Genomic DNA, 27,444 nt, shown 5'->3' with positions numbered 1-27,444 from the left:
AGGACAGTGCATTGGGAGGGCACATCCATCCTCCGTCAGCATTGGATGGTGACTGAGACAACTGACCCTCTTCGACGGCAACAAGCCTGATATACGATTCACGGCAAACGAACCCGCGGCACACACAATGGACTGGATGGAAATGTATTGGAACCACACGCTGCTGTAGCACAACAGTAGCGACAAGTACGGCATGAGATCTCTCTCCTACCTACTGCGAGGACGGTAGATACAGTGATAGACATTCGTTTAGCCGAGACCAAAAAAAGTGTCAGGAAACCCATACAAAAGATGTTATGATAAAACTTTTTTATCGTAGTGATAGTAATCTAGTACTGTTTTATAAAAATGTGATACATCACACTTACATATACACTGAAACAAAAACGGGGGTAAAAACCCTTCAAATGTCATTTTTTGCCTAGACATTCGTTTAGCCGAGGTAAATGAAAAATTGTTTTTCAATAGTTTTTTTGCAATTTCGTGAGTATATTTCGAGGATATACCCCAAGGCATTTAGTTTATGACGTGTTAGCAAGATAATTGACCTTCAAAGTTTAGTTATTTGTGGAATTCAGAGAAATACTTTAAAAAAAAATCCCGATAAGGAGAATCGCCGATAAACAAATTTATTTAAGAAAAATGATTTCTGTAAACACTCAAACGTATGCTAGATTAGCAGATTTGAAAATATGGCACAGAGTTATTGTTAGAAATGTTCAAATTATTGCATAAAATGTCATGAAAAAATTAAGTATACTAGTTTTTGATTATTTAAACTTTAAAATGGGATTGATAAAAGCTAAAATAAATAGTTCTGCATTGAAATAAAGACGTGCCCTAATGCCTGTGGAGTATACCTGTTTGATACTAGCATTACTAAATGAGTTAGAAGACTACAAAGTGAAAGAACTGCAACTAGTGTCAGAATTTTTGTACTCTGTTTATTTAAAATCAGATGCTCATACAAAAATGCAAGATATGGTCAAACAATTGGCTTATGTCATTCAATCTGAAGAAATATATTATAAATGAGTCTTAGTTGTGAACCACATTCATTTTTAACATGATTTATTTGAAAAGAATGTCTAAATTATGAAACAAGTAGTTCATGCTAGAAATTTGAATACTTTCAGTACCATTTCTCGAAATATGAGCCGTTCAATGTATGTTATTTCAGCCAGAATAGTCTGGAAAAGTCTGGAAGATATTGGGAGCTATTAGAAAACGTAATAGTAGTAAATGCTGTGATTTATGCAAGTGAAACCATAATATTTCATCAAAACAATACTCAAATACGTGGTTTTTTTTATGGTTTGCGTTATTTTTTTCTGTTAAAAACATTGTTTTTCGTAAATTTTCAACCTGCTTTGGTCATGAAACTTTCATTGCATTCTTTTGAAACACTTCCGATAAAAATAACTACATTAAATCTCAATTTGGAAACATTTACAATATTATGACATATTTATATGAGATGCATATAAAATTAATATGGCAACACTTCCAAAAACGACCTAATTCGTGGTTTACATGTCGATCTATAATGCAGGTCACCATACAAAATGACCTTGTTGTATATTTTTCGAAATTTGTTAGTTTTTTATTATGGAATTCTAAAAAATGTTCAATTCGGCTAAACGAATGTCTAGGCAAAAAATGACATTTGAAGGGTTTTTACCCTCGTTTTTGTTTCAGTGTATATGTAAGTATGATGTTTCACATTTTTATAAAACAGTACTAGATATACTATCACTACGATAAAAAAGTTCTATCATAAAATCTTTTGCATGAGTTTCCTGACATTTTTTTGAAAATCTTTAAGCCTCGGCTAAACGAATGTCTATCACTGTATAGAGACACAAGCAATTGTCAATAGAACTAAAAATAGACTCTGTATCAAAGTGTAGGAGCTTAGGAAAGATATAGATAAACTATGGTAATCGGCACAGTAGAGGCCTAGGTGCACAGGGTGCCTACAAAATAAATAAATGGATAAAAAAACCTTACGGACTCTATTTAGCTACCGTAGAATAAAAAACTTTTCAAACTTTTATCTTGCGTGCCGGAGCAAACGGATTTCAAAAAAACGGAAGTGTACTGCATGGTTTATAAAAACAAATAGAAAGTAACGTTATTCTAAACCGTATCCTTTATTTAATCAATATTATGTGGCCCTTCAATACATGCATTCATTTAGCATTTCCACAGCCCGAGGAGTTTCGGCATGTGATCAACCAAAATGCTTCTTAATTACTCTGGAAATACTATTTCACAGCCGTTTCTCCCTCCTACATTTAACATACTGACGACATGGGAAAAATAGATATCTTAGTTGCTTATTCGTTTAAAAAGTGCAAACTTTTGGTCTACGATTTTTTGGAAGGGCCTTCACCTAGTTTTTATAGGAGAAGTAGTTTCTTAGAAAAAAGAAACTTGCGCAAAAAAAATTGCTATGATTGTCCCAACTACATATTACAATCAAAATATAATGTTGGATATCGATAATGAGTTCATATAATGGCGTGCGAAAAAGAAAAACAAGCATTTATGAAAACATGTACGATGTATTTTTAGAACCTATAACAACCCGATAACCTTGCGTCTGAAGGCAGAGTTCGTTCGGAAAATAAATATACACAGGGCTTGTGAAGAGGATCTTGAAAATTATTCATCTCGTGCGACACACACAATAATTGAAAACTGTGGGTCAAGCTCCAACAGATATAAATACACATCTAAGCATAACGGAGTGAGTAAGCGAATTGCCCGTACTTTTCATCTGCTAAATCATAGATGTAGAAATTAGCTTAATCTGTGATTTGTAAGAACGAGTAGCCGGTACAAAAGGCTGTACTTACGTATGTTACAGAACGCACAAGGGAACATTTATGAAACAAGCAATGGCAGAATTGTTACCTTCTGTAAAAAATCAATGCTTAGTAGACCACATGTGTATGGGAAATCATGAATGAAACATGAATGATGAACAACGGATGACAAACTCTACGGTACCGTGCTACACAGCAAAGTGACGCCAGAGGTAAACAGCAGTACGCAGATGAGCAGGGTGGATCATGCTGACCATTGTCTTGGATCAAAGTTTTTATTTCGGATCCTTAACAGCTGTTCAATGTAAGCGAGACCGGTTAAGTCTACGCTGAAAGATGTTAAAGAGTTAAAGTGTAGCCGATGCTTGTAGGAAAAGTTATAAACTTCAAACCGCTTAAAGATGTTTCATATTTGACATGTGAAGGGATAACAGCACGTCCCACTGTTTATGTCAGCAATGTTATGTTATAACTTCGCGATCTTCGGCAATTTTTTTCGGCACATTCTAAGTTATATTTTTACACATTTGGTTACATGGTGTACAAGAAAAATGCAACTTTTTTCATTGAACTATAGGGTAGAGCGGTAGAGGCATCAGTTTTGGGTCGGGTGTATTGTTATTTATTTATTTCGTCAATCATAACGTAGACTACAAATATACTTAGGGTTGTGTCTATCTATATTTTTAAATACGAACTTAGATCTATTGAAATTAAACAAAGCACACACAATATTAACCGTTATGTGTCCGACAAAATTTCCACCGTGCTTTTTAAATGGGGACTGGGTACCCGGGTACCCTGTCGGCCACATAACGGTTAAAAGGACGAAAACATTTGCCTATTGATTATTAAAACCGTAGCTAGTCCTAATTTATTTTTTACTACTAGATCCCAATTATATAATATGATGATTAAAGCTGTGGAAATTATAGAATTTGATTTTTTTAAATATAGAATTTGATATGAAATGCAAGAAAAATAATCATATATCATCGGGAAGTGGAACCATCTCGGCAGGGGTCCTACTTTGGGCACTTTTCTGCTATAACTCAGACAATTCATAGTTGAGAATATAGTTTAAACTGACCCAGTGACACTTTTAATGCAAAAATCAAGTATTAGCTTGATTTTTGCATTTGACCTACAAAACATAGATTGGAACCTTTAATTTGACATATCGGTATTTTTCACAGGATTATTGATTGTTATTTACAAAAATGACTTCCCTTAGACTGGCCAAAAGATTCTGGCTGGTGTTGCTACGGCGAAGCAGCACCAGTGAAAAGTGATAGTTCAGGTTCGCCGGTCGGGGAAAAAAAATCCGGGTGCCGACATGTGTGTGGGTTGTAGGTTCGCTTATGTCCACGTCAGATTAGGAGCACATCATCACTGGAGCCAAAGATAGAATTTATCGGTGATTTCGTTCCATATTAAAACTACTAGGGTAAAAACACTAGCACAGGAGATCCACTACTTTGCACTGTTCATACAAATACAGGATAAGTTTTTCAGATCATTTTCATTTTTTCGTCAGATGTTTGTATACGTTTAATAATGAACTATTGTCTATCTGGTTGGAATCAAGACAGACATTCAATCTAAAATTGTAATTTTCTTTGTTCACAAGTGTCGCAACTGTTTCGCATCTAGTGCGCTGTGTTGCTGACAACAGAGGGAAGGATGCGCACTACTTTTGACATGATTCTAAAACGTCGCGAGTTGGGTCGCGTCGCGACTTGATTGTGCGATGTCCGGTTTGGTGGCGGCCCGACAATATTATGCCAAGTTTGACCAAAATTTCTTTTCTCGTTTCTGTTCCAGAGCTAAAAGATTTAGCGAAATTAGGTATTTTTTCTATTTTAATTCGAACAATATTTGAATATTCAGTATTCTGAAACATGAACATTATTTTCAACGGGAAAAAATAATAGCATACCCTACAGTATGTATATTAGCACAATAAAATACCGTTTCATGAACAAGTTGACAATACTACACTAATTTTATGAACAAACATGTGGATCATCAGAGATCCATTGGGAACATAACGATATTTTTATCCTTCCTGATCTAACCTGTTCCTTATTAGCATGTTTGTTTACATCCAAGACATTTGCCATTATTAGTTGTGCTTCATGTAAAAATGGCATTGTTTTATATAATGTAATCTATTTAGCGCCGGCAATAAATCGCAGATTAATCCAGGAGGGTTTATATGGTATGACGAGAGAAGTCATAGATTCGAAGCGAACCATGTCCGAATACTAACTATTTATATAACTGCAAGAAGTCCCACAAGTTTCATTAAGTTTTCCAGAAGGGCTAGATAAGAATCACGAGATAAATTTAAGGTGTAATAGACGATTTATAAATATATAGTTTTGAAAAGAAAACCATATACCAAAAAAAAAAAACAAAATGTATGCCTTCAGTGCATCCATCTTCCCAATGGATCACAGGTGATCCACCCCAAAAATATTTTTTTTTCATTTCTAACGATATTTTGGAGTAAAACTATGCATCTTTTGTTCTGGTGATTTGTTTGGAAACCATTTTATCTATTTTTAAATGTCAAAAAAACTTGTGGGAAAGAAAGAGTTAATTTTAACCTATAATGAAGGCAATTAAAAGCGGCATCAATAATGTTTATAAGACTGGTGTCAAATGACAGCCCTTATTTGCCCCGAATCCTTTTAGATCCACGGTGAATGGTGCCTTGACGGTACTTTGATTTTTTTTATGCGACGGATGACCCACCCTAAAGAGCATATCGCTGCGAGTGAAGCGTGTTGCTATTTATATATTGTTTCCACGTGGTTTAGTCACTGCACTTGATCTTGACATGCTAGCATTTTCATTTGGTTATGTATGTAGTAACAACGTATTTTCTGCATTTCAGTTCAGAGTTTAAAACTTTCATTTTCAATGAGTGAAATCAACGTGAATTTTGAAAATTTTCAGTTGACGGATCAAAATAAAATTCATTTTGGTGAATGAATGTTTTCACTTATTTATTCGTTTTTCTGTCACTGACAATTTTCACTGAGAAACAAAACTAGTCCATAACTCCCAATTAAACCTCCAATCACCACGAAACTTGGGATAGTAGTTAATTGGAACACTAACCATCTGTTCCATTTGTTCATTAAGCCGAATGTTGTGTTTGTTAACAGAAATTGATTATTTTACGATGTGCAAGATAATACTCATGAAAGAGAATTGAATGAAAAAAGAAAGGCATTCAGCTGACAATGAATGTGGCAAAACACGAATGAAAAAATGAGAATGTCAATTTTTATTTTGAATCTTCGAATTTTTGACTCTCTGTTTCAGTTACAAATTTTCGTTAACATCTTTGAATTCATATTATCGTGCGTGGAAAGTACGAAAATAAACCATTCTTTGGAAAACCAAGCGAATTTCCATTACGAGAAGATCATGGAAAACCAAATTGAATCCTCTTCTTCTTTCCTGAATAATATTATATATATGTCTACAAGAAGCTTGATTTCCTAAAATTGTCATCCTCCATTCATTAAACAGCGCACTTTCTGTGGTTTTCGTTTTTACGCGGACCAATCTATCGCGTAAAAACAAACGCAGTGTTTGTCAGCATTCTTGTTTGAGAGTAGACATGACAGAAAAAATAAGCTAAATAGAAAAGAATAGAAAAAATGAAAAAGTTAGAAGATCGAAACTTAAAAGAAAGGGAACAGAACACTTGATCGCGTGACTCTATTAAAAAAAAAACTATGATACTGAATTGCATATATCAAATAATTAATCCGTTTTCCATCCAATGCCACCGAGAAGTTGATGATAATTGGGTGTTTATATCACCTGCAATGATGGTCTGTTCTCTGTTCTACCACATAGCAATATAAGCTACCACATAAACCGTAGGCCTTTGCATTGAGCCTTGCTATCGTGCAATTAAAACACTTAACCTAGCATTGCTAGGTTAGCAGTTCCAGTTCAGCTATAGATAAAATAGAAAAAAAAAGTCAAGTACATCTAGCTATGGTATCACAGCTTGTATGTGCACGTACACGTCGTATTGCGACTGATACAAGATTTCATACATTTGCGGAACAACATAAGCGATTGGATATTGTGGCCATGTATATATTACACCTCCACTTAGTTAGAATTAAAAAGAACAGTATTTACTTTTACTTATTATTCGATTATTTGCCCTATGGTAAAACACCGCTCCACAATGGCTTACAACAATTAAAAAACTATTTTCTATGAATATTCCATGTCTTCAAGTACCACATCTCACTATGCCCAATTAAGTTCATGTTCATGCCCTACTGGAACCGAGCAAATCTAAACCTGGCTGCCGGCGGCGGCACTCTCGCAGGACGCGTATAAAATACCTACATATAGATTAAAGCGCGGTTGATGATAGGTTCAACCAGCCAGCCAGCAGGGGGACACAAGTGCTTCAGAATAAAACTGTTTTGTTTATGCGGCAGATTTGCTACCATGCACGTGCTGCTGTCGCGGCGTTTGCTCGTCTGTGACCATCGGTGTATGGGTCATTCCACGCCATGTGACCGACCGCTTGCAATCGACCATCACGGATTTGAACCAAATTTGGCCGAAACATTTGTTTAGATGGAAAAAGAAAAAAATCCAAATTTTAGTGCCGATCGGATCACCCCTCGGTCCGTGGCAGCACCCCTCGTTTTGGCCGATATGAAAATAATCCTCTCTTTCTTTTATTTTTATTATTGAAACGATTGCACATACACATTTTCGACCTTATGCTTTTTTAAAGGAAATCGTTCAGGGAATCCAGAAAAAATATTATTTTTTTGATACAGTGTTGCCAGATATCATATTTTTCAATTTTAAAACTAAAAATCGATTTTGCTCAAAATACGTATATTTTGATTTTAAAAATTTTGATTCCATCGTGTTTATCAGACGTTTTTCGATCGAAAAAGCTTAACTCTCCAAGGTAATTTGCGTCGTTCCTGAGATATAGCGTTTTTAAGAAAATATATTCATTTTTTCATATAAAGTATCATATAAAATCAGGTGCAGTTTATAAATTTCGTAAAAAAAACATTGATCGATGCCATATAATCACGTTTTGCGCTGATTTGAACAATATCGAGTATAAAAAGGATTAAAAAAAATCTTCAAGTGTTTGACAATGTAGAGGTTATTCTGAAAAATCGCACCATGTGTGTTGCAAGATGTGTGAGCAAGATAAAAACAATACACATCTTCTCTAACGACCCTGTTGTTGACCTTTTCTTCACAGACAAACAGACGTAACACCTAGAAAAATTTTCGCGAAAATCCATCGCCTAGTTCACACTAGGTGAAACGTCTAACGCTTAGAAAAATGATATGCGCACCTCTGGTTGTGAAAGCTACAACTATTGTTGCCACGACCGCAGCACCGGCAACCCGGCCTTCGACATCTGAAGATTCCCTCCATCAACGCTAGGCGCGCCACCGGACTTGACAGATTGATTTCAACACGACTGTAAGAAACCCTTGATCTATCGATGGCAATGTTTTGATCCAATGTGTGCGATGCATGAACGTGTTAATCGATGAACTCAATTTTGCTTAAATTTATGATTAAAAGTGAGATATTCGTGATTGTTATAAATAATTTAGTGCCTAACAGTCATCTATTGAATTTCAGATTAAATTCTCACTATTTGATGCTCTAAAAGTATCTTAAATTGATAGATTACTCTTACTTTGAATTGGTAGGTTAGTTTCTCAAAGATTATTGCTTTACTCGTAAACTAATGAGATCTTCTTCAGGTTAAATTTGTGATCTAAAATTCACATATATTCTTCAAATTAAAAATTAAAACTATTATACTATGGTAAGCTATTTAGGATACGAGTAATAGTGCCAAAACTATTATATTAAACTATCAATTCCAACAGATACATTTTCGGTAACAATTGGATTATTTGTACCGCAACTTAGCATAATAATGCACTATTAAATGTAAGTAACATTAATATTATCGCTATCGAACATAACTGAAATGGATAAATCTCTTTCAGCTTAAAGCATACACCAATAAAACTGCTATCAAGAATTGGCTTCTTTAGCGGTGTTGAGATAATTCCATATTCGGAATCTGCATGCCAAACTGAGCCGAAATCCAAATTTTCATGAATTTTGGTGCCCGGGAACCTATTTAAAAATCAATTTGAAATTTGTATGGGAGCCATTTGTCGGATCACCCCTCGTCGCATTTTGTATTGGGCTGAGCTGTCAAGCAGTTGCTCAGCTGTCAAGAGGTGATTTCAAAAACTATCTTTGAAATTGATTTAAGGTATCAGAATAAAGTTCTAAAAATCTGAAAAAAAAATCATAGTGGCTCAGAAAAAGATGCTCTTTCGTATGAAATCGAAAAATCAATACATTTTTCTTAATTTAAAAACCCAATAGTGCTAAGTTTGTTTGAAGCAACAAACTTCAAGATTTAATATCGATATGGATGCCCAGCACCAAACAGCCACCCCGCCACCACGACCTGGATACAGTTGCGTTGCCTGTAAGCGCCCGGATTCGGCCGATAATATCGTAGCCTGCGATACATGCAGTCTTTGGTGGCATTACACATGCGCCGGTGTCACCGATTCGGTAAGAGACCAGGAGTGGACATGTAGGAGATGCCTTCCAGCTCCCACGGTACCACAGTCGGTACGATCCACTACGTCGAGTCGCAGAGCCATCCTCCAAATCAAACGGCTGGCTGAGCAGCAAGAACTAGAGAGAAAGCAGCTGGAATTGGAGAGGAAACAGTTGGAACTTCAGAAGAAGCACTCGCAGGAGAAATTCGATCTGGAAGAGACGTTAGCGGAAGAGGAAGACAATCGTAGTGTCAGAAGCCGCGTGATCGAGATTGAGTCTCGAGAGAAGCAGGTATCCACATGGATTGATCAGCATACCCCCGCAACCAACCAACCGGTCGTCCCAGCTTCGCATGTAGCAGCGCTTACTGAGCTTCCACAGCCGATGCAGCCGCTGATCAACAATCTACCGGATGAGGAACAAGGAGCTGTAGGAGGATATGATTGTTTGAGACAGCCAGACCCCCAGAAAGCTACCACGCCCACCGATGAAGTGACGATCGAGCGAGCTGTGCAATCAGGTTTTCAACGACTGCAGCAGCAGCTGGCACAGTGCCAACAACAGCCAGAACCGACACTTGCACAGATTCAAGATCTGGAGGCACAATTGCAGAGATTTCGGATTCAACTACAGCAGCGAAACCAGTCAACTCCTCTCAAGCTACCTGTGCCAAGCACGAGTAAAGGTGCGATTCCCAAAGCGCAATGTATAACGCAGACGAACAGGACGCGAGAACCAGTTGAGAAGCAGACAGATCCTCTTGTAGATCAGCACGTCAGAGACACTGTTCCTCTAGCTAAATCGGTTCCGATGGCAGCTCCATTAGAGCAATCGCGACAGGTAATATTCTCGAATCGTTCTGCCAGCAATCTGATTTCAAACGAGCAACCGCGTTCCCATCAAGCGCGATCTCCTTCCACATGAAACAGATTCATACGAGCAGCCGCGTACGCTTCACGCGCCCTCGAACATTCTTCCTCCAGGATCGGATCCATTCAGACAGCAGCACTCGGCGCAGTTCAACTACTACGATGCTCCAGGCAATTCGAGCTCACTTGCGCAGCCGCAGGTCTATTCTGCACCGTCGAGTTTCCCAGCTGTATTACCGACCGCCGTTCTACGTCGACCATCCCAAGAACAACTCGCTGCAAGACAGGTGATGCCACGCGATCTGCCCGAGTTCTCAGGTGACCCAGAAGAATGGCCGATATTCTTTAGCAGTTTCACTAACTCCACGGCCGCTTGTGGGTTCAGTAATGTGGAGAATCTCGCCCGCCTGCAACGCTGCCTGAAAGGTAGCGCCTTGAAGTCAGTGCGATACTATCTCCTATCACCTGACTCCGTTCCGGATGTGATGGACACACTACGAACGTTGTATGGACGCCCGGAGGTTATTATCAACAGGCTTATTCGAACCGTGCGCGAGACGCCAAATCCCAAGTCCGAGAGATTGGACTCCTTAATTGACTTCGGAATGTCCGTCAGAAACCTGACCCAACATCTGGTTGCAGCCGGCCAGCAAGCGCACCTGGCGAACCCGGCGCTGCTTCAAGAATTAGTTGAAAAACTACCAGCCAACGTGAAACTGCAGTGGGCTCAGCATTTGTCATTTCGCCCTGATGCAAGTTTGCGGAATTTTAGCGATTTTATGTCAACAATAGTTGAGTCGGTTAGCAAAGTGGTTATTTTTTCCGGCGGACAGCAGGACAAGTCGCGGAGCAAAGACAAAAGTTTCGTCCATGCACACGCTGAGCAACCAACATCGGGTAACGCAGTGCAAAACGGAGCAGGATAAAGTTTGTCTATTCTGCGGAAAAGCTGGTCATCGGATGAAAGACTGCACTAAGTTCCAAAAACTCGCAGTGGACGATCGATGGAAAAATGTGCAGATGCTGAAGGTTTGCAGAACTTGTCTTAATCTACACGGGCGACGCACGTGCCGCATTTCAAGTCGATGTGGGATAGACGGTTGCCAATTCCGTCACCATCAACTGCTACACCAGAAGAGCGAAGAAATCACCAAGAAGACGCCGGAAGTCAGGAGGACAGAAGATCATGCACACCACCATCATGAGCAGTCCATTCTGTTCCGCATCATTCCCATAAAAATCCATGGGACTACAAAATCCGTCAATGCGTTTGCCTTTTTGGACGAAGGCTCTTCCGCAACGCTCGTCGAGCGCAGCTTAGTTGAAGAACTTGGGATTGAAGGTCCAAACGTCCCGCTCTGTCTCAAGTGGACGGCAAATATGACAAGAAACGAAGAAGAATCGCAGGTAGTATCATTGGAGGTATCTGGAGTTGATCAGAAGAATCGGCTCCACCTAGTGAACGTCCGCACCGTAGAAAGTTTGAACCTACCAACTCAAACGCTCCGCTTCGATGAACTTCAAAAGGACCACCCTCATCTGAAAGGCCTTCCAATCCATAACTACGAGAACGCTACTCCTAAGCTCCTTGTAGGCCTTCGAAATTTGCAGTTTGCAGTACCGCTGAAAGTCAAACAAGGACGAAGCGGTGTCATAGCGACCAAAACGCGTTTGGGATGGTGCGTATACGGCAGTCTGGACGAGGTGCAAAACAACGCGGAGTTCAGCTACCACGTGTGTGAATGTGAAGCCGAAGAGAAGCTGGAGCAACTAGTTAAAGAATACTTCAATGCTGAAGACTGTGGAGTACGCCATCAGGATATCCTGGAGTCCGATGCCGAAACGCGAGCACGGAAGATCATGGAAGCGACGACAAGCAGGATAGAAAACCGTTTTGAAACCGGGCTTGTGTGGAAGACAGACATCGTGGAGTTTCCTGACAGCTTTCCGATGGCGTTACGCCGTCTGCAGTGCCTCGAGAGGCGCATGGATAAAGACCCACTTCTAAAAGAGAACATCCACCGTCAAGTGCAGGAATACCAACAAAAGGGCTTTGCACACCTAGCAACAGAAGACGAGCTTGCCGAGGTAGATCCCAGGCGGATCTGGTATCTTCCGTTAGGAGCAGTCTACAACCCCAAAAAACCGGGGAAGGTACGATTAATCTGGGACGCAGCGGCAAAAGTAGACGGGATCTCGTTGAACTCCCTTCTGCTACCCGGCCCGGACCTACTTGTATCGTTGGTATCGGTGCAGTTTCTTTTTCGTCAATATCAAGTCGCCGTCAGTGGAGACATCAAAGAGATGTTCCACCAGACGAGAGTTATCGAACGTGACCGACCTTCTCAAAGCTTCCTGTTCCGCAGCAACCCGTTACAAAAGCCAGACGTCTATATAATGGACGTGTTAACCTTCGGAGCAACCAGCTCTCCAACGTCAGCTCAATTCGTTAAGAACCGAAATGCACAGGAGTTTGCCGACGAGTTCCCGAGAGCTGCTGATGCCATAATCAAACGGCATTACGTCGACGATTATCTCGACAGTTTTGAGACAATCGACGAGGCGAAGACGGTTCCTGGCGAGGTTAAATGGATCCATGCACAAGGAGGCTTCGAGATCCGAAATTGGTCGTCCAACCAAAAGGCAGTACTGGATCACTTGGGAGAAGCTCCGAAACAGGAAACGATAGATTTGTCCTTGCAGTCGAAAACGGAGCGTGTGCTGGGAATGCTGTGGTGCACAAGAGAGGACGTGCTATGCTTCTCTACAGTCTTCAAGGACGAAATCGCGACGATGATTGAAACGGGAACGAAACCGACTAAACGCCAGGTACTCAAATGTATCATGAGTCTGTTTGACCCGTTAGGCCTACTGGCGTGCGTCCTAGTACACGGGAAGGTAATAATGCAGAGCATATGGCGTAGCGGCATCAAATGGGATGAGTGTATCGACGAAAACGTCTACCAAGAATGGATGAAATGGATTGGCTTGTTGGACGACGTTAGCACTGTAAAAATACCTAGGTGCTACTTCCACAATGCGAGTTTGGATCTGTACCGTTCGTTGGAAGCACACGTTTTTGTCGACGCAAGTGAAGCTGCATACGCAGCTGTAGTTTACTTCCATATTGTCAACCAAAACGGAACTGGAACATGCGCTTTAGTGTCTGCGAAAACAAAGGTGGCCCCACTAAGGTACGTCTCCATACCAAGGTTGGAGTTGATGGCGGCTGTCCTAGGGGTTAGATTGTTCTCATTCGTGCGCGACAACCATTCCGTCAAAATCAATCGAGCAATCTACTGGTCTGACTCTGAAGTTACCCTAGCTTGGATCCGCTCGGAACATCGGAAGTACCGCCCGTTTGTAGCCTGTCGTGTTGGTGAAATACTATCGTCGACCAACGTGAACGATTGGAGACATGTTCCCAGCAAGATGAACATTTCAGACGAAGCAACTAAGTGGACTGACGGGCTGTCTCTTGGAGCGTCAAGCCGCTGGTTCAATGGCCCAGCATATCTGCAACTGCCGGAAAATGAGTGGCCCAAATCGAAACGATCTATTGCGACTACTGATGAAGAGTTGAGAGCGTGTCATCTACATCAAGAATCCGACGTTCTGTGTTCTCCCATAGACTACAGCCGATTTTCCAACTGGAATCGGCTGCTACGTACAACGGCGTATATGATCCGTTTCGGAACGCCTCGTAGTCGGAACACCTCGGGAAAAAGAATTGATCACTTGTTAACACACGTAGAATTGAAGGTAGCCGAAATTCTGCTGTGGAAATTAATACAATCAGAAGCATATCCGGATGAGATTGCGATTCTCTCGAAAAACCGGACTCTACCGATGGACAAACAACTAGTTCTGGATAAATCAAGTCCACTTTGGAGTCTGACACCTATGCTTGACGAAAATGGGATTCTTCGCATCGATAGCCGCATTACAGCAGCCCAAGGAGTAGCAGAAGACCTAAAGTTTCCAATTATATTACCTAGGAAGCATTCGGTTACCATCCTCATCGTCAACGATTATCATCGGAAGTTCCTGCACGAGAATTCTGAAACGGTGGCCAACGAAATACGGCAACGATTTTATGTTGCTCATCTGCGCACCGTAGTTAAAGGACTGGAGAAGAGATGTCAATGGTGCAGAGTATATAAGGCCAAGCCTTCGACGCCAAGAATGAGCCCTCTTCCGGAAGCACGTTTAACGCCTGGTGTACGCCCGTTCACCAACATTGGAGTCGATTATTTCGGGCCAATCCTGGTGAAAGTGAATCGATCCGTAGCAAAACGCTGGGTGTGCTTGATCACGTGCCTCACAATCCGCGCTGTGCATGTAGAGGTTGCATATGACCTTTCGACGAAGTCTTGTATTGCCTGTCCACGCCGCTTTGTCTGTCGCAGGGGAGCACCGAAGGAAATTTATTCCGACAATGGACGGAACTTCACCGGAGCAAATCGCGTGCTGAGGGATCAAATCCACCAAATCGAACGAGAAACAGCTACGACCTTTATCAGCACGGAGACGAAGTGGTTCTTCATTCCGCCATCGTGTCCTCATATGGGTGGGTCATGGGAGCGAATGGTTCGTTCCATCAAAACAGCTATGACCAGCCTTCCACAGGATGAGAAACTCAACGACGAGGGATTGTTGACGGTATTAGCGGAGGCCGAAGCAATCGTTAACTCCCGACCACTTACCTACCTACCGTTACACTCGGCTGAACAAGAAGCACTCACACCCAACCATTTCATTATGGGAAGTTCAGGCGGAGTTACGCAACCGATCATGACAAAAAAGGACTACGTGAGTGACATCTACGCATCTTGGGACCTGATTCAACGACGGACTAATCATTTCTGGAAACGGTGGGTCCTGGAATACCTGCCTACACTTACTAAGCGTACAAAATGGTTTGGAGAAGTGAAGCCGCTCAAAATTGGAGACCTTGTTGTAGTAATCGATGAAACCAGAAGGAACGGCTGGATACGCGGACGTGTTGTTGAGGTAGCTACTGGCAGAGATGGCAGAATTAGGCAGGCGATGATTCAGACACCTAGTGGATTTTTCCGGCGGCCTGTTTCCAAATTGGCTGTGCTGGACGTGGCAGGACGCAGTGAGGCTGCTGGACCCATACATCCTCACGGGGAGGGGGATGTTGCCACGACCGCAGCACCGGCAACCCGGCCTTCGACATCTGAAGATTCCCTCCATCAACGCTAGGCGCGCCACCGGACTTGACAGATTGATTTCAACACGACTGTAAGAAACCCTTGATCTATCGATGGCAATGTTTTGATCCAATGTGTGCGATGCATGAACGTGTTAATCGATGAACTCAATTTTGCTTAAATTTATGATTAAAAGTGAGATATTCGTGATTGTTATAAATAATTTAGTGCCTAACAGTCATCTATTGAATTTCAGATTAAATTCTCACTATTTGATGCTCTAAAAGTATCTTAAATTGATAGATTACTCTTACTTTGAATTGGTAGGTTAGTTTCTCAAAGATTATTGCTTTACTCGTAAACTAATGAGATCTTCTTCAGGTTAAATTTGTGATCTAAAATTCACATATATTCTTCAAATTAAAAATTAAAACTATTATACTATGGTAAGCTATTTAAGATACGAGTAATAGTGCCAAAACTATTATATTAAACTATCAATTCCAACAGATACATTTTCGGTAACAATTGGATTATTTGTACCGCAACTTAGCATAATAATGCACTATTAAATGTAAGTAACATTAATGTTATCGCTATCGAACATAACTGAAATGGATAAATCTCTTTCAGCTTGAAGCATACACCAATAAAACTGCTATCAAGAATAGTGCTAAGTTTGTTTGAAGCAACAACTATAAAGGTTTAAAAAGATCGTTAAACCGTGGTCGTTGGATTTTTTTCCAATGTTACGCCAGTTTGTCTGTGTTTTCTTGTTTATGATCCTATCTGCCAAAATGACCCGATAATTGACAGTTATTCTTAGTTTGATAGTTGGCAGTAAAAAAATTGGTTTATTGGAAAAGATGAGAATAAATTGTTAAAATATAAAATGTATCTATTGTGAAATTCATTTAAATTAAATAAAAGAAAATCGGGTTAAGTACGGTTCCTTTGAATTCCACTAAGAATTTGCATCCTTTGACAGATACGTATTTCGACCTCAACTGTAAGGTCGTCTTCAGTGTCTTGTACTTGACTCGACTCAGTCGAGTCAAGTACAAGACACTGAAGACGACCTTACAGTTGAGGTCGAAATACGTATCTGTCAAAGGATGCAAATTCTTAGTGGAATTCAAAGGAACCGTACTTAACCCGATTTTCTTTTATTTACAGATATTCCCCTAACAAGCCCAGGTTAATCATCATCATTTAAATTGTCATTTTATTCATTTCAACGATGTTGTAGATGGAAGTGTTGCCACACATGTCATTTTTATTGTAAACATCTAATTTACACGAAAGCTTTCGTAAATAAATAACACCAAATAAAAACAAATGATTTATGTTTTTTATACATAACTAGCACATTTGCAGGGTGTCGACTCAATTTTGAAAATTAAATTCCCTGACTTTCCCTGACTTTCCAGTCACTTTCACTGTAAATTCCAGGTCATGTAAATGTAAGCTTAAGGGTGTCTGCTCATGAGATGAAATTCTATTTTCTGAATTTTCATACTTTTGTCTAGGAGTGGAGAAATATAAAAAAAAGAGAACTGCACCAGATTTTTTTCCAATAGATTTAACCCTTTCAGGACGGTTGGGTCATTTGCACCTCGCTGACGTGTGTTGGTGAAAAAAGTCGTCCCGAAGGGGTTAAGGCATATTAACAGTATTTGTTAAGAATTCTTCAACCTGATACGCTTTGCTGGAAATAACTTGACAAGTCCACCAAAAATCCCCTAATTCAGAATAAAAGTTCTTTAAGAAGACCAACTAACATTTAAAAAAAAACGCCAAAATTACAATAAGGATATTTGAAAGACATTACTCCTAAATCATTATTAGGGTAACATCTCAATTTCGTTTTATTAGTTAGAACTACTTCGGATGTTCAGATTTTGTGGCTGCAATTTTGTCGCAAATTTCGCACGTTCATAATGAAAAAAAATCTCAGAATAAAATCCGTCTAGCACTCTACAAAAATCCTTCTCTAAGAGGTCTGCCACAATGCCGACAAACTCACTTAGAGCAAGTTTACCGGGGGCTACTATCTGGGCGAGTAAAATGATTGCCCACAGAGTTGTTATTTTAGTTTAGTTACTCATTTCCATACCGGTCGCTACTATATTTAGTTACCGGATTGCGTACCGGTCGTTGCCAAATACTGTTGCGGTATAAACAAAATATTTTGCAAACCTATTTTGGAAGAATTTTCTCTGGGATTCGGCAGGAATTCCTTATGAGATTCTAGCATGAATTTTTACTGAGTATTCTCGAGCAATACATACGTACTAGGGTTTCCCCAGGAATTCCAGATTTCCCCAGGAATCCCTTCCGGGATTTTACCTAAAATTTCTGCTGGGATTTCCTTTCAGGATTCCTCCTGGAATTCCTCCGGCGATTCCTCCAAGAGTTCCTCCAGGGATTCATTCCGGAATTTCTCCGGGGATTCTACCAGGAGTTCCTTCGGGGATTCCTCACGAAATTCTTCCGGGGATTCCTCCAGGAATTCCTCCGATGATTCCTCCGAGGATCCTTCCAGGAATTCTTCCGGGGATTCCCCCAAGAATTCCTTTTAGTATTCCTCCGGGAATTCTTCCGAGGATTCTTCCGGGAATTCCTCCGAGGATTCTTCCGAGGATTCCTCCAGGTTTTCCTCCGGGAATTCTTCCGAGGATTCTTCCGGGAATTCCTCCAGGAATTCCTCCGTGGGTTCCTTCGCGGATTCCCCCAGGAATTCTTCCGGGGATTACCTCAGGAATTCCTCCGGGAATTCCTTCGAGGATTTCTCTTGGAATTTTTCGAGGACTCCTCCAGGAATTCCTCCGGGAATTCCTCCGAGTAATCCCTCCGAGGATTCCTCCAGGAGTTTCTCCAAAGATTCCTCAGGGAATTTCTCCGAGGATTCCTCCGGGAATTGCTCCAGGATTTTCTCCGGGAATTCCTCCGAGGGTTCGTCCGGAAATTCCTCCAGGAATTCTTCCGGGAATTTTTCCAAGAATTTATCCAGGATTTTCTTTGGGAATTCGTCCGGGGGTTCATCCAAGAATTTATTCGGATGTTCCTTCAGGAATTCTTTCATGGGATTTTTCCAGGAATTCCTCCGGGATTCCTTCCGGTTATTCCCCGAGGATTGCTCCAGGGAATCCTCAGGGAAATACCTCGTGAATTCACCTGAGGAATCTCCGGATGAAATTCTAGAATTTCTTTCGAAGGAATTTTAGGAGGAATATCCAGAGAAATTTTATATGAAATTCCCGGAGGAACTACCGGATAAATTGTTGAGCAATCCTGGAGGATTTCCTGCAATAACCTCCGTAGGAATAACCGGAGGAATTGCTGGAGAAATTTCCGGAGGAATTCTTGTACTAACTTTTGCAGGAATGCCAGAAGAAATAAAGAATTCCTGGAGGAATTCATGGAGGAACTCCTGGAGAAATTCGCGGAGGAATTTCTGGAGGAATCCCTGGAGGAATTCCTAGAGGTATCCTATGAGAACTTTCTGGAGGAATTCCCGGAGAAAATTCTGGAGGAATTCCCAGAGGAATTACTGGAGAAATTCCCAGAGGAATCCCTGGAGGAATTCTCGGATGAATTTCTGAAGGAATCCCTAGAGGAATTCCCGTTGGTTTTTCTGGACGAATTTCTGGAGGAAACCCCGTAGGAATCCCCGGAGGAATCCCTGGAAGAATTCCCGGAGGAATTCCCGGTGGGATCCCCGGAGGAATTTGGTCAGGATGGCCGTTTAACCTGTTCCGGGTGGACCAGTGATCTACACACTTCCCGAACTATTTCTCGCCAAAATCCCCTTGACGCGCGGAGCGAAATTTTCCTTTTCTCGCTCACACCCCGGAAGACATCCCACAGCAGTGACACTCATTTCTTCCGGCTTGTCCTCCTCCTCTATTGTGGTGTCGTATTTCCATAGTGGAGGCTGTCCCTTCCTTTTGGGAGTGATATTTTCTTTTGATTCTTCCAGCACTTCACTCACCCGAACGCTGAGACGGCAGACGGGTACTCCTGGACATTTTCGCTTGTTTTCGCAGATTTTCTCTAACTGCAAGTGTTTACAAAATTTGTTGCTTGCCAGCGCTGCGTTTTGTTGGAAACAAACAAATAAAAACAACACAGCACTTTTAACATATAGGTATGAAATAGCAATCGTTTCCCGCGCAACTATCGGGCGCCTAAATTTGTGCGCTCGATGTTTCCCGAAAGCATTGCTGCTATTTTACTAGCCCGGTTAGTAGCCCCCGATAAGGTATAGCGCTATGATACTGCGCTATGTAATTTAGTTTAGTCGCGCACCGGTAAAGGTGCTCTTAGAACTCCTAAAGTGTTTTTTCTCGGAAATGCACGACATTTATGCTGTAAAAATTATGTTCCAAAAATACTTTTAAAAGCTCCATCAAGCGCTTTCGAAAATTCGTACGGGTTTGTTTGCTAAACTCTCTGATGCCTTTAGGCATTCATTGAAATCGGTTGAATCCTTAAATAAGATTACAGGATGTCTAGCAGCTGTTTCGATATTCTACCAAAATAATTTCAAAAACTAAGAATTGCAACACGAATTCCACTTGAAGGACTTTAACGAAATTGATAAGGCGCTGTCCATAAACTACGTAGACTTTTTTCGACCATCTCAGAACCCCATCCACCCCACCCCCCTCGTAGACTTTTTTCATACATAATTTTTGAAATGTGTATGAAGTCCAGACTTAAGCCATTATGAATCTTGGAAAAACTCTAAAGAATGCTGTTTCACGATGTCACCAAATCATGTCACGAGTAGTCTGAAAAAAAATCATTTGAATCCTGTGAGGACTAAAGACTGGAAAATGAGACACAAAGAATAATTCTTAACTTTTGATTGCACAAAAGTAGCTGATTTTTTGACCAGGAATAATACATTATGTCACAGAGAACAGACATCCAGGCTAGAACAAATTTCATTCGGAAAGTTGTGTAAGGATTTGAATCTTTACTTGAGTAAGGTTTCAAACCAATACACGAGGACAACACTGACGCCACCAAACACCATATTGCCACAGTCAGTGGTGAATTGAAACATTTCAAGTGGTGAATTAAATTAGTATGGGAAATCAACCGATTGCAGCGCCACGCTGTTGCCCCTTGTGTTGCCGATTTCAAATGGCCGTTAAATTCCTTACACAGTTTCGGAACTGGACTTGGATGTCTGTTCTCTGTGATTATGTGTAGCTAATACCATAAACATTTCATCAAAATCAGTTAAGTGTTGGCGGAGATATCATCGAAACAAGAGACTTACCATTTGAGAATCTTGAGCCAAACAAACACTTTAAAAAATATCACATTTTTTACCTGAAACTGTAGAGCCAAAAATACTGAATCGATTTCAATGGAAACTTTTCTGTACAAAAAGTATGTATGTAGATGTAAATATTGTGTCAAAATTTCATTCAATTTGATTTGACCTTTAAAAAGTTATAGTCATATATGTAGCACTATGTCACAATAAGCAGATGTGGTTTTTGGTATAGTGACATTCAAACTGCTCTAGCTTTTAAAATGTTGAATCAAAATGGCTGAAATATTCACTGAGAACAGATTAACACAACGATTTTACACTGTCAAAGTTTCAAAAAAATCGGGACAGTGTTGCCAAAACTACAGTCAAAATATTGCACACTGATTTTAAAATGTTAAAAAGTGCCCAAAATTTGAAAACCCCGTTTTTTTGTTTGAATTGTTAAAAAAAAGTACTGAATCGATTATAATGAAATTTTCAATCAAAGAACTTACAGTCAAATTTTTAGACGTTTTGATGAGCTAACAACCAAGTTATAGCCTAAACAATTTTTAAAATGGAAGCCCAAAATTTCCACTATCACATTTTATTGTATCGACAATATTTGCGCCAATACTGCACCTATTTTGATGAAATTTATAGGGCATTAACTACACATAACATGCTATTCCTGGTTAAAATATCAGCTATTTTTGTGAACGCAATCAAAAGTTATACAATATTTTGAGTGTCTCATTTTTTTCGAATCAGTCTTTATGCCAGTGGCAGGAGACCATTAAAGATGGCGTTTGGATACAAAATAAAACTTGGGAAAATTTGTGAAAGACATGCGAAAAGTCTGGTAAGGATTTGTCAAGGAAAGTTTACTAAATAGTTTTAGAAAATTCATTGGAAATTGTATTTGTGTTTTGCAAAAGAAGACTACTTCAAGGAACTTGGTAAAGTATTTTAGATTTTTTAGGGCTTAGATATCACCATGAGTTAAAAATAAATTTAAAATGTGTGAAGTAACTTGGGTATCCAGTTCTTTAGTGCATAAGGTTTTAATTGCCTTTAGAAGTTCTTAAAGAACACTAAGTTGAAGAGGTAGACCAAACTTTCCTGGGATTATTACTCAAGTTTCAACAAAGTTATCTCCAGAAAATAATAAAATCACTAGTGGTCTGAACAACAAGCTTCTGGGCATCGCAAGACTTTACCCATTTTTATGAATTCATTAGAAACCCATCCAGATGCAGGAGTGAGGCATCTCAAAACAATATCACCAAAGAATGGACTTAAAATTCGCCAAACATTACATTGAGTACAGTGTCATGTAACTTTTAATTTTTAGCTTATTAACCGGACTTATAATTTTGCTATGAAATAAGGCTTCATGATCAAATTCAGAATAGCATTACGTTAACTAAATGCTACAAAAATTTGGATGAAGTTAATACATTGATTTGATCGTAAATCAGAATCATGGACGTTACAGTTTGAAAAAAAAATTAGCAAGTTTTTCAAATTCCATAACATGTTGTATTATGATTTCGGGTTGAAATTAAAAAACATTTTTAAAGAAAAATATTTTTGCTAAATTTAGGTTGTTTAGTGCATCATTGAACGCACACAGCGCACTACACCCGGTACTGAAAAAAAGTGTCGCTAGTCGAAAAGGGTCGCTAGTCAAAACGTCGCTATTCGGTTTGGTGCTGGCGCCATAATATAACTCGAATACATCGTTTTATGATTATCTTGAAAAATTTTCCCTGACCATCAACAAAATTCCCTGACTTTCCCTGATTTTCCAGGTCCAAAAATAAATTCCCTGACATTCCCTGACTTTCCAGGTTTTTCCAGGTAGTCGACACCCTGCATTTGGCAACACTGCATGAGGATGAGCATAGATGGCAACACAATTCATAATTGCTACTCCATGATTAATCGCAGCGATCGATTGTCGCTTTGGTTTGTGTGTTAGCTTATCAGCGACGACAGCAGCCACTCCGATCACTCACCAGCATTCTTCACCATTCGCCATTCATTCATTCGCTTGCGATCAAAACTGCGACGAACGGCAACGAATATCCATGTCAAGCAACTTGCGTATGGCTTTCCACTGGTGATAGGGTTGCGTGCTTGATCACGACAACCCGTTTGCTGCATCTTTCTCGATTCGACTCAATATGATTGGAGTGAGGCGAATATACCGATCCATAATATGATACTATACATTGTCGATCTGGAAGTCACCTATAATTGATCGAACAATCGATTTGATTTATCGGAATTAACCTTCGCGTACAACCGATATCTTTTCCATGAAAAAAAAAAGCCTGAGAAAAGTAGGCTCTAGGGAGCAAACGCCACTAATTCATTTCACTCAGAAATTTTTGTTCGTTCTTCGCCACGAAGAACAAACAAAAACTCATACCATATGCAATCACATCAATAGACAACACAAAACTCAACACTGTTCTTCACTTCTCTGCCCGGGACAATAAAGGACATGATCAATTATTCTGCAATCCAGTAAGAGTAAACGCAATACTAAGCATCCCCGCACCTGTTGTTTGCGTTTCCGCTAAATACTAGCATACTTGGCAACACTGCCTTAAAAATCAATCAAAAGATATTTTTACATGGATTTTTATAAGGAGTTGGACCTTCGAATATAAAATAAAAATACTGAAGTCTGAGCTACCAGTTGCGCGACGATGCGTAGTATCTAATATTATCTAATTCCAAAGGATATCATACTTCATATTTTATCATATTCCATATTTTCAGGTTCAGCTTCTGAAATTAGCTGTGGGTCATTGAATGTAGTTATATCGAAATGACATTTTCAGCACTGTTGCTTATAAATACACTCATCAAATGTTTTCCTGATAATATTTCACGTCGATGTTGCCAAATGTACTAAACCTAAATAAAAAAATACTTTTGGCTTGTTAATTAGATTTCATACTAATGTTCTAGTAAAATTAAGATTTCTACAATAAGTATTACATATTTGGCAGCACTTCTGTTCAGATAATGTTAAAATACATGAAATTTGTTTAGAATTGATGATCTCAATAGATACATTTTTTTAGTTCAACAGGTTATGCAGTCCATTACGATAGACTCATAATTGAAGAACTGGCAATACTGTAACATTTTTTTAATCCTTTTTATACTTGATATTTTTCAAATCAACACAAAACGTCTTTATATGGCATCGAGCATTTTTTTGTGAAATTTATAAAGTGCAACTGATTTTATATGATACTTTATATAAAAAAATGAATATTTTTTCTTAAAAACGCTATATCTCAGGAACGACGCAAATTACTTTGGGGAGTTAAGCTTTTTCGATCGAAAAACGTTTGATAAACACGATGGAATCAAAAATTTTAAAATCAAAATATACGTATTTTGAGAAAAATCGATTTTTAGTTTTAAAATTGAAAAATATGATATCTGGCAACACTGTATCAAAAAAATAATATTTTTTCTGGATTCCCTGATTTCCTTCAAAAAAGCCGAAGGTCGAAAATGTGTAGGGGCAATCGTTTCAATGATAAAAATAAAAGAAAGAGAGTATAATTTTCATATCGGCCAAAACGAGGGGTGCTGCCACGGGCCGAGGGGTGATCCGATCGGCACCAAAATTTGGATTTTTTCTTTTTCCATCTAAACAAATGTTTCAGCCAAATTTGGTTCAAATCCGTGATGGTCGGTTGCAAGTTTTCACATTTTCTCGGTCACTTTATATGGAATGGCCCGTATGCCTTTTGATCCGACAGTCGCCGCCTCGGAGGTGTTTGCATTAGTGATGTTGCAATGTTTGAATTAATCGAATAAGTATTTAATTACCCATAATTGGTAAGAGTCAGTTAACCAAAAGTCAACTATTTAGGGTTATAGTTGAACGATGAACGGCTTGAGAGTAATTTTAATCGATCTATCGGTAAAAAAAAATCAGGACATCACTAGTCTAAGCTGTGTGAATGCAGTATGCAGCTATGAGGATGCACGCGGTTCGTTTACACTTGGTTCATGAGTTTTATTTTCTCGCAGTGCGAGCCTGATATTTTTTTTCAGCTCAACAAAGGACCACCCGAACCCGACTGGTGAATGAATGCATGTGAGAAGCGTGTCATTTGTTTGATAACATTCAATTAGTCAATATTTTACATTCAATTAGTATGGAGATAGGAAAAAACTAAATGATTGAGTGATATCGTTGATTGGTAATGGATTCGACTATGCGAACTGATGAAGTTCATAGCCCATGGCCGTAAAGAAACAATAGTTTGAGAGGCAAGGATCAGACATATTTTCGTATAGTTTTTATTCATGATTTATTTATATGAATCGCTTCATCTAACCTGATGTCTCAATGAAGTTAGACAGGGAAAAGCCACATTAAAAGGGGCATAAAAACCCTGTATCTTTTAAAGACGATAAAAACTATACAAAATAGGAACACACATAACTAATATAAAAGCTATACTAACTAAACTTAACTAACAGCAATACCTTAATGATAAAATGTGAGAGTTTTTTTTTATCTTACATTGCTAAAATAAACGGAAAATTATCGCTGAGGAGTAGACACTGGTACGTTGAAGTCGTATAAATGATACACTTTATTGAAGGTAACTGACATAAACTGAACCGGATCGTGCTGCCCATAGAGACTATTCCGGTAATCCAATTACTGACTAACGGGCGTGAGATGGTTGAAAGGTGGAAGCAGCACTACGATGAACACCACCTGAATGATGAGGAGACTGCAGATATGGTGAAGGATCAAGGCAGCGGGAGAAATGACTACATCAGTATAGCAGGGAGCAAACACCCACGTTGAGTGAAGTTAACCTTCGAGCGATCGCGCTGTTGTATTTTGTACACTGCATTAGCATGGTGCTGGCAGTGGTGGACAACTGCGCGAATTGCGGAAGGTCAAGGAAGCTACCCAGCAGCTCAAGAACAATACTGCCGTGTGCAGCGTAGTTGTCCCATGTTCTATGGGAATCCCTATTAACATGGGACAACTATGCTGCGCACGGCAGAATAAGTAAGCTGCTTAAGGATAATAACCCTTTCGTGACGAACCAGCACAATTGTGCTGTTGAGCGGTACACCTCGTCCTTTTTTTACGTCCATGCTTGGCTGATCGACAAAAAATTCTACCGCTAAGACAATGAGCAACCTCAACAGTTTTATATTTTTTTAAACATCTTGGTGATTAGGAGAAGTATACAAAAATATAAAAATGTGTATTTTGATCATTATTTTGTCGGTAGAATTTTTTTTTCGCTAAGGTTTGGGTGTAATAGTTTTGCATATTTGTTTCATCTATTTAGATTTTGTTTTATGTGATGTAAACTGTTTCAATAATTCAGCCATTACTTATACTTATTTGTGTGTAAACAAACTTTTGTTTACATTTTCTGTGAAATTTATCACAAAAAGGTAAACAAAAAGTGAGCAAAAACTGCAAAACATGAAAAAATTTTATCTGTCGCATATTTTTTATTTCCGATTTATCTAGGTAGTCAAAGCTAGAAATCGAAAGATAAAGAGTAGTTCTTTCAAATGAGGAAAAATAATTGTTGCTTTTTTGGAAAATCTAAGAGTTCTAGGGAGCCAAAGTTGAGCAATTTATATGGAAATTTCACTTTTTTGCGCTCCGTCACGAAAGGGATAAAGCGTGTCCATTCAGATTCATTTCCCGGTTTTTCCCGAGTCTGAAAAAACTCATACAAAGTACAAAATTTTTAGACATTTATATTTATTTTATTATTTTTTTAAAATATAAAGGGTATCGCACCACTTGGGCGGTGGCTTCTATATTCGTCTGTTTTTCACTATAACTCAGTCAATTTTGAACCAATTGACTTGAAATGTTGTACACTAGTAGATACTATACCTATCGCACCACATTCCAAAAGTTGTGTCAATTGGTTCAAATTTGACTGAGTTATAGTGGAAAACAGACGAATATAGAAGCCACCGCCCAAGTGGCGCGATTCCAAACATCAATAAAGATGCCACGGTGAACAAAAAACCCATTCCGCGAAAATTTAATAAAAGCATAACAGTCATTGTTAGGATTCTTTTCTGATTTAAACGATTGGAAATTGAAATTATTTTGAATTGCCAAATCTATTGAATTACTAACGGTTCTTAAAAGAAATTTTAAGAATCCATGAAGAGTAGGGAAATAAGCAACGCAATTGCAAAAAACAACTTAGGGGACTCCATAAGAGATGCCTCCAAAAGTTTCACTTGTAAATCTAACTTTTTTTTTCGAAAATCTCCATTTAGACCACTAGCGTGCGCAGCTTTTTTCTTTTTTCTCGCTCATTCTCTCCGATAAACACAGGAAAAAAGCGAGATAATAGAGAGGGCAAGTGCCTCCTCTTGCATCTTTCTCTTTCTTGTGTTTGTTTACGAGAGTGAGTGAGAAAAAAGAAAAAGCTGCGAACGCTAGAGATTCGGACTTTACTTGATTTTTTTCCTAAGTTGATATTCTAACCTGAAGCGAATTTTCTATTGATTCTGTCAGACATTCGTTTAGTCATTCATCTTGGATTTCTGCCAAAGGGATCAGGTAGAAAAAAATATAAAGCTCTCATAAGACAGACAATAAATAAACATTGAACATTTC

The 27,444-nt window shown here is 39.3% G+C and overlaps 2 protein-coding genes across 12 annotated transcripts in view; one reads left to right on the top strand and one right to left on the bottom strand.

The window, feature by feature from the left end:
* LOC109403044 (CTD nuclear envelope phosphatase 1 homolog) overlaps positions 1 to 27,444 on the bottom strand; it is a 57,636-nt gene that overhangs the window by 16,802 nt on the left and 13,390 nt on the right. The gene's annotated exons all lie outside the window — the stretch shown is intronic.
* LOC134288232 (uncharacterized) lies at positions 11,189 to 16,338 on the top strand. Of its 2 annotated transcripts, XM_062852362.1 has the most exons (3): positions 11,189 to 15,828; positions 15,887 to 15,951; positions 16,016 to 16,338. In XM_062852362.1, the coding sequence occupies exon 1, from the start codon at positions 11,199 to 11,201 to the stop codon at positions 15,555 to 15,557; it is 4,359 nt and encodes a 1,452-aa protein (XP_062708346.1). In that variant the 5' UTR covers positions 11,189 to 11,198; the 3' UTR covers positions 15,558 to 15,828; positions 15,887 to 15,951; positions 16,016 to 16,338. The 2 variants fall into 2 exon arrangements, with proteins under 2 accessions (XP_062708346.1, XP_062708345.1); XM_062852361.1 differs by having other exon boundaries at positions 11,189 to 15,951.

This window comes from Aedes albopictus, chromosome 2 (assembly GCF_035046485.1).
Source record: "Aedes albopictus strain Foshan chromosome 2, AalbF5, whole genome shotgun sequence".
Taxonomy (NCBI): domain Eukaryota; kingdom Metazoa; phylum Arthropoda; class Insecta; order Diptera; family Culicidae; genus Aedes; species Aedes albopictus.
Note: the sequence above shows the minus strand (reverse complement) of the source record. Positions and strands in the feature narration are given on the sequence as shown.

Coding starts and splice junctions, on each gene's coding strand:
- LOC134288232 (XM_062852362.1), top strand. CDS start 11,199: ATGCACACGCTGAGCAACCAACATCGGGTAACGCAGTGCAAAACGGAG.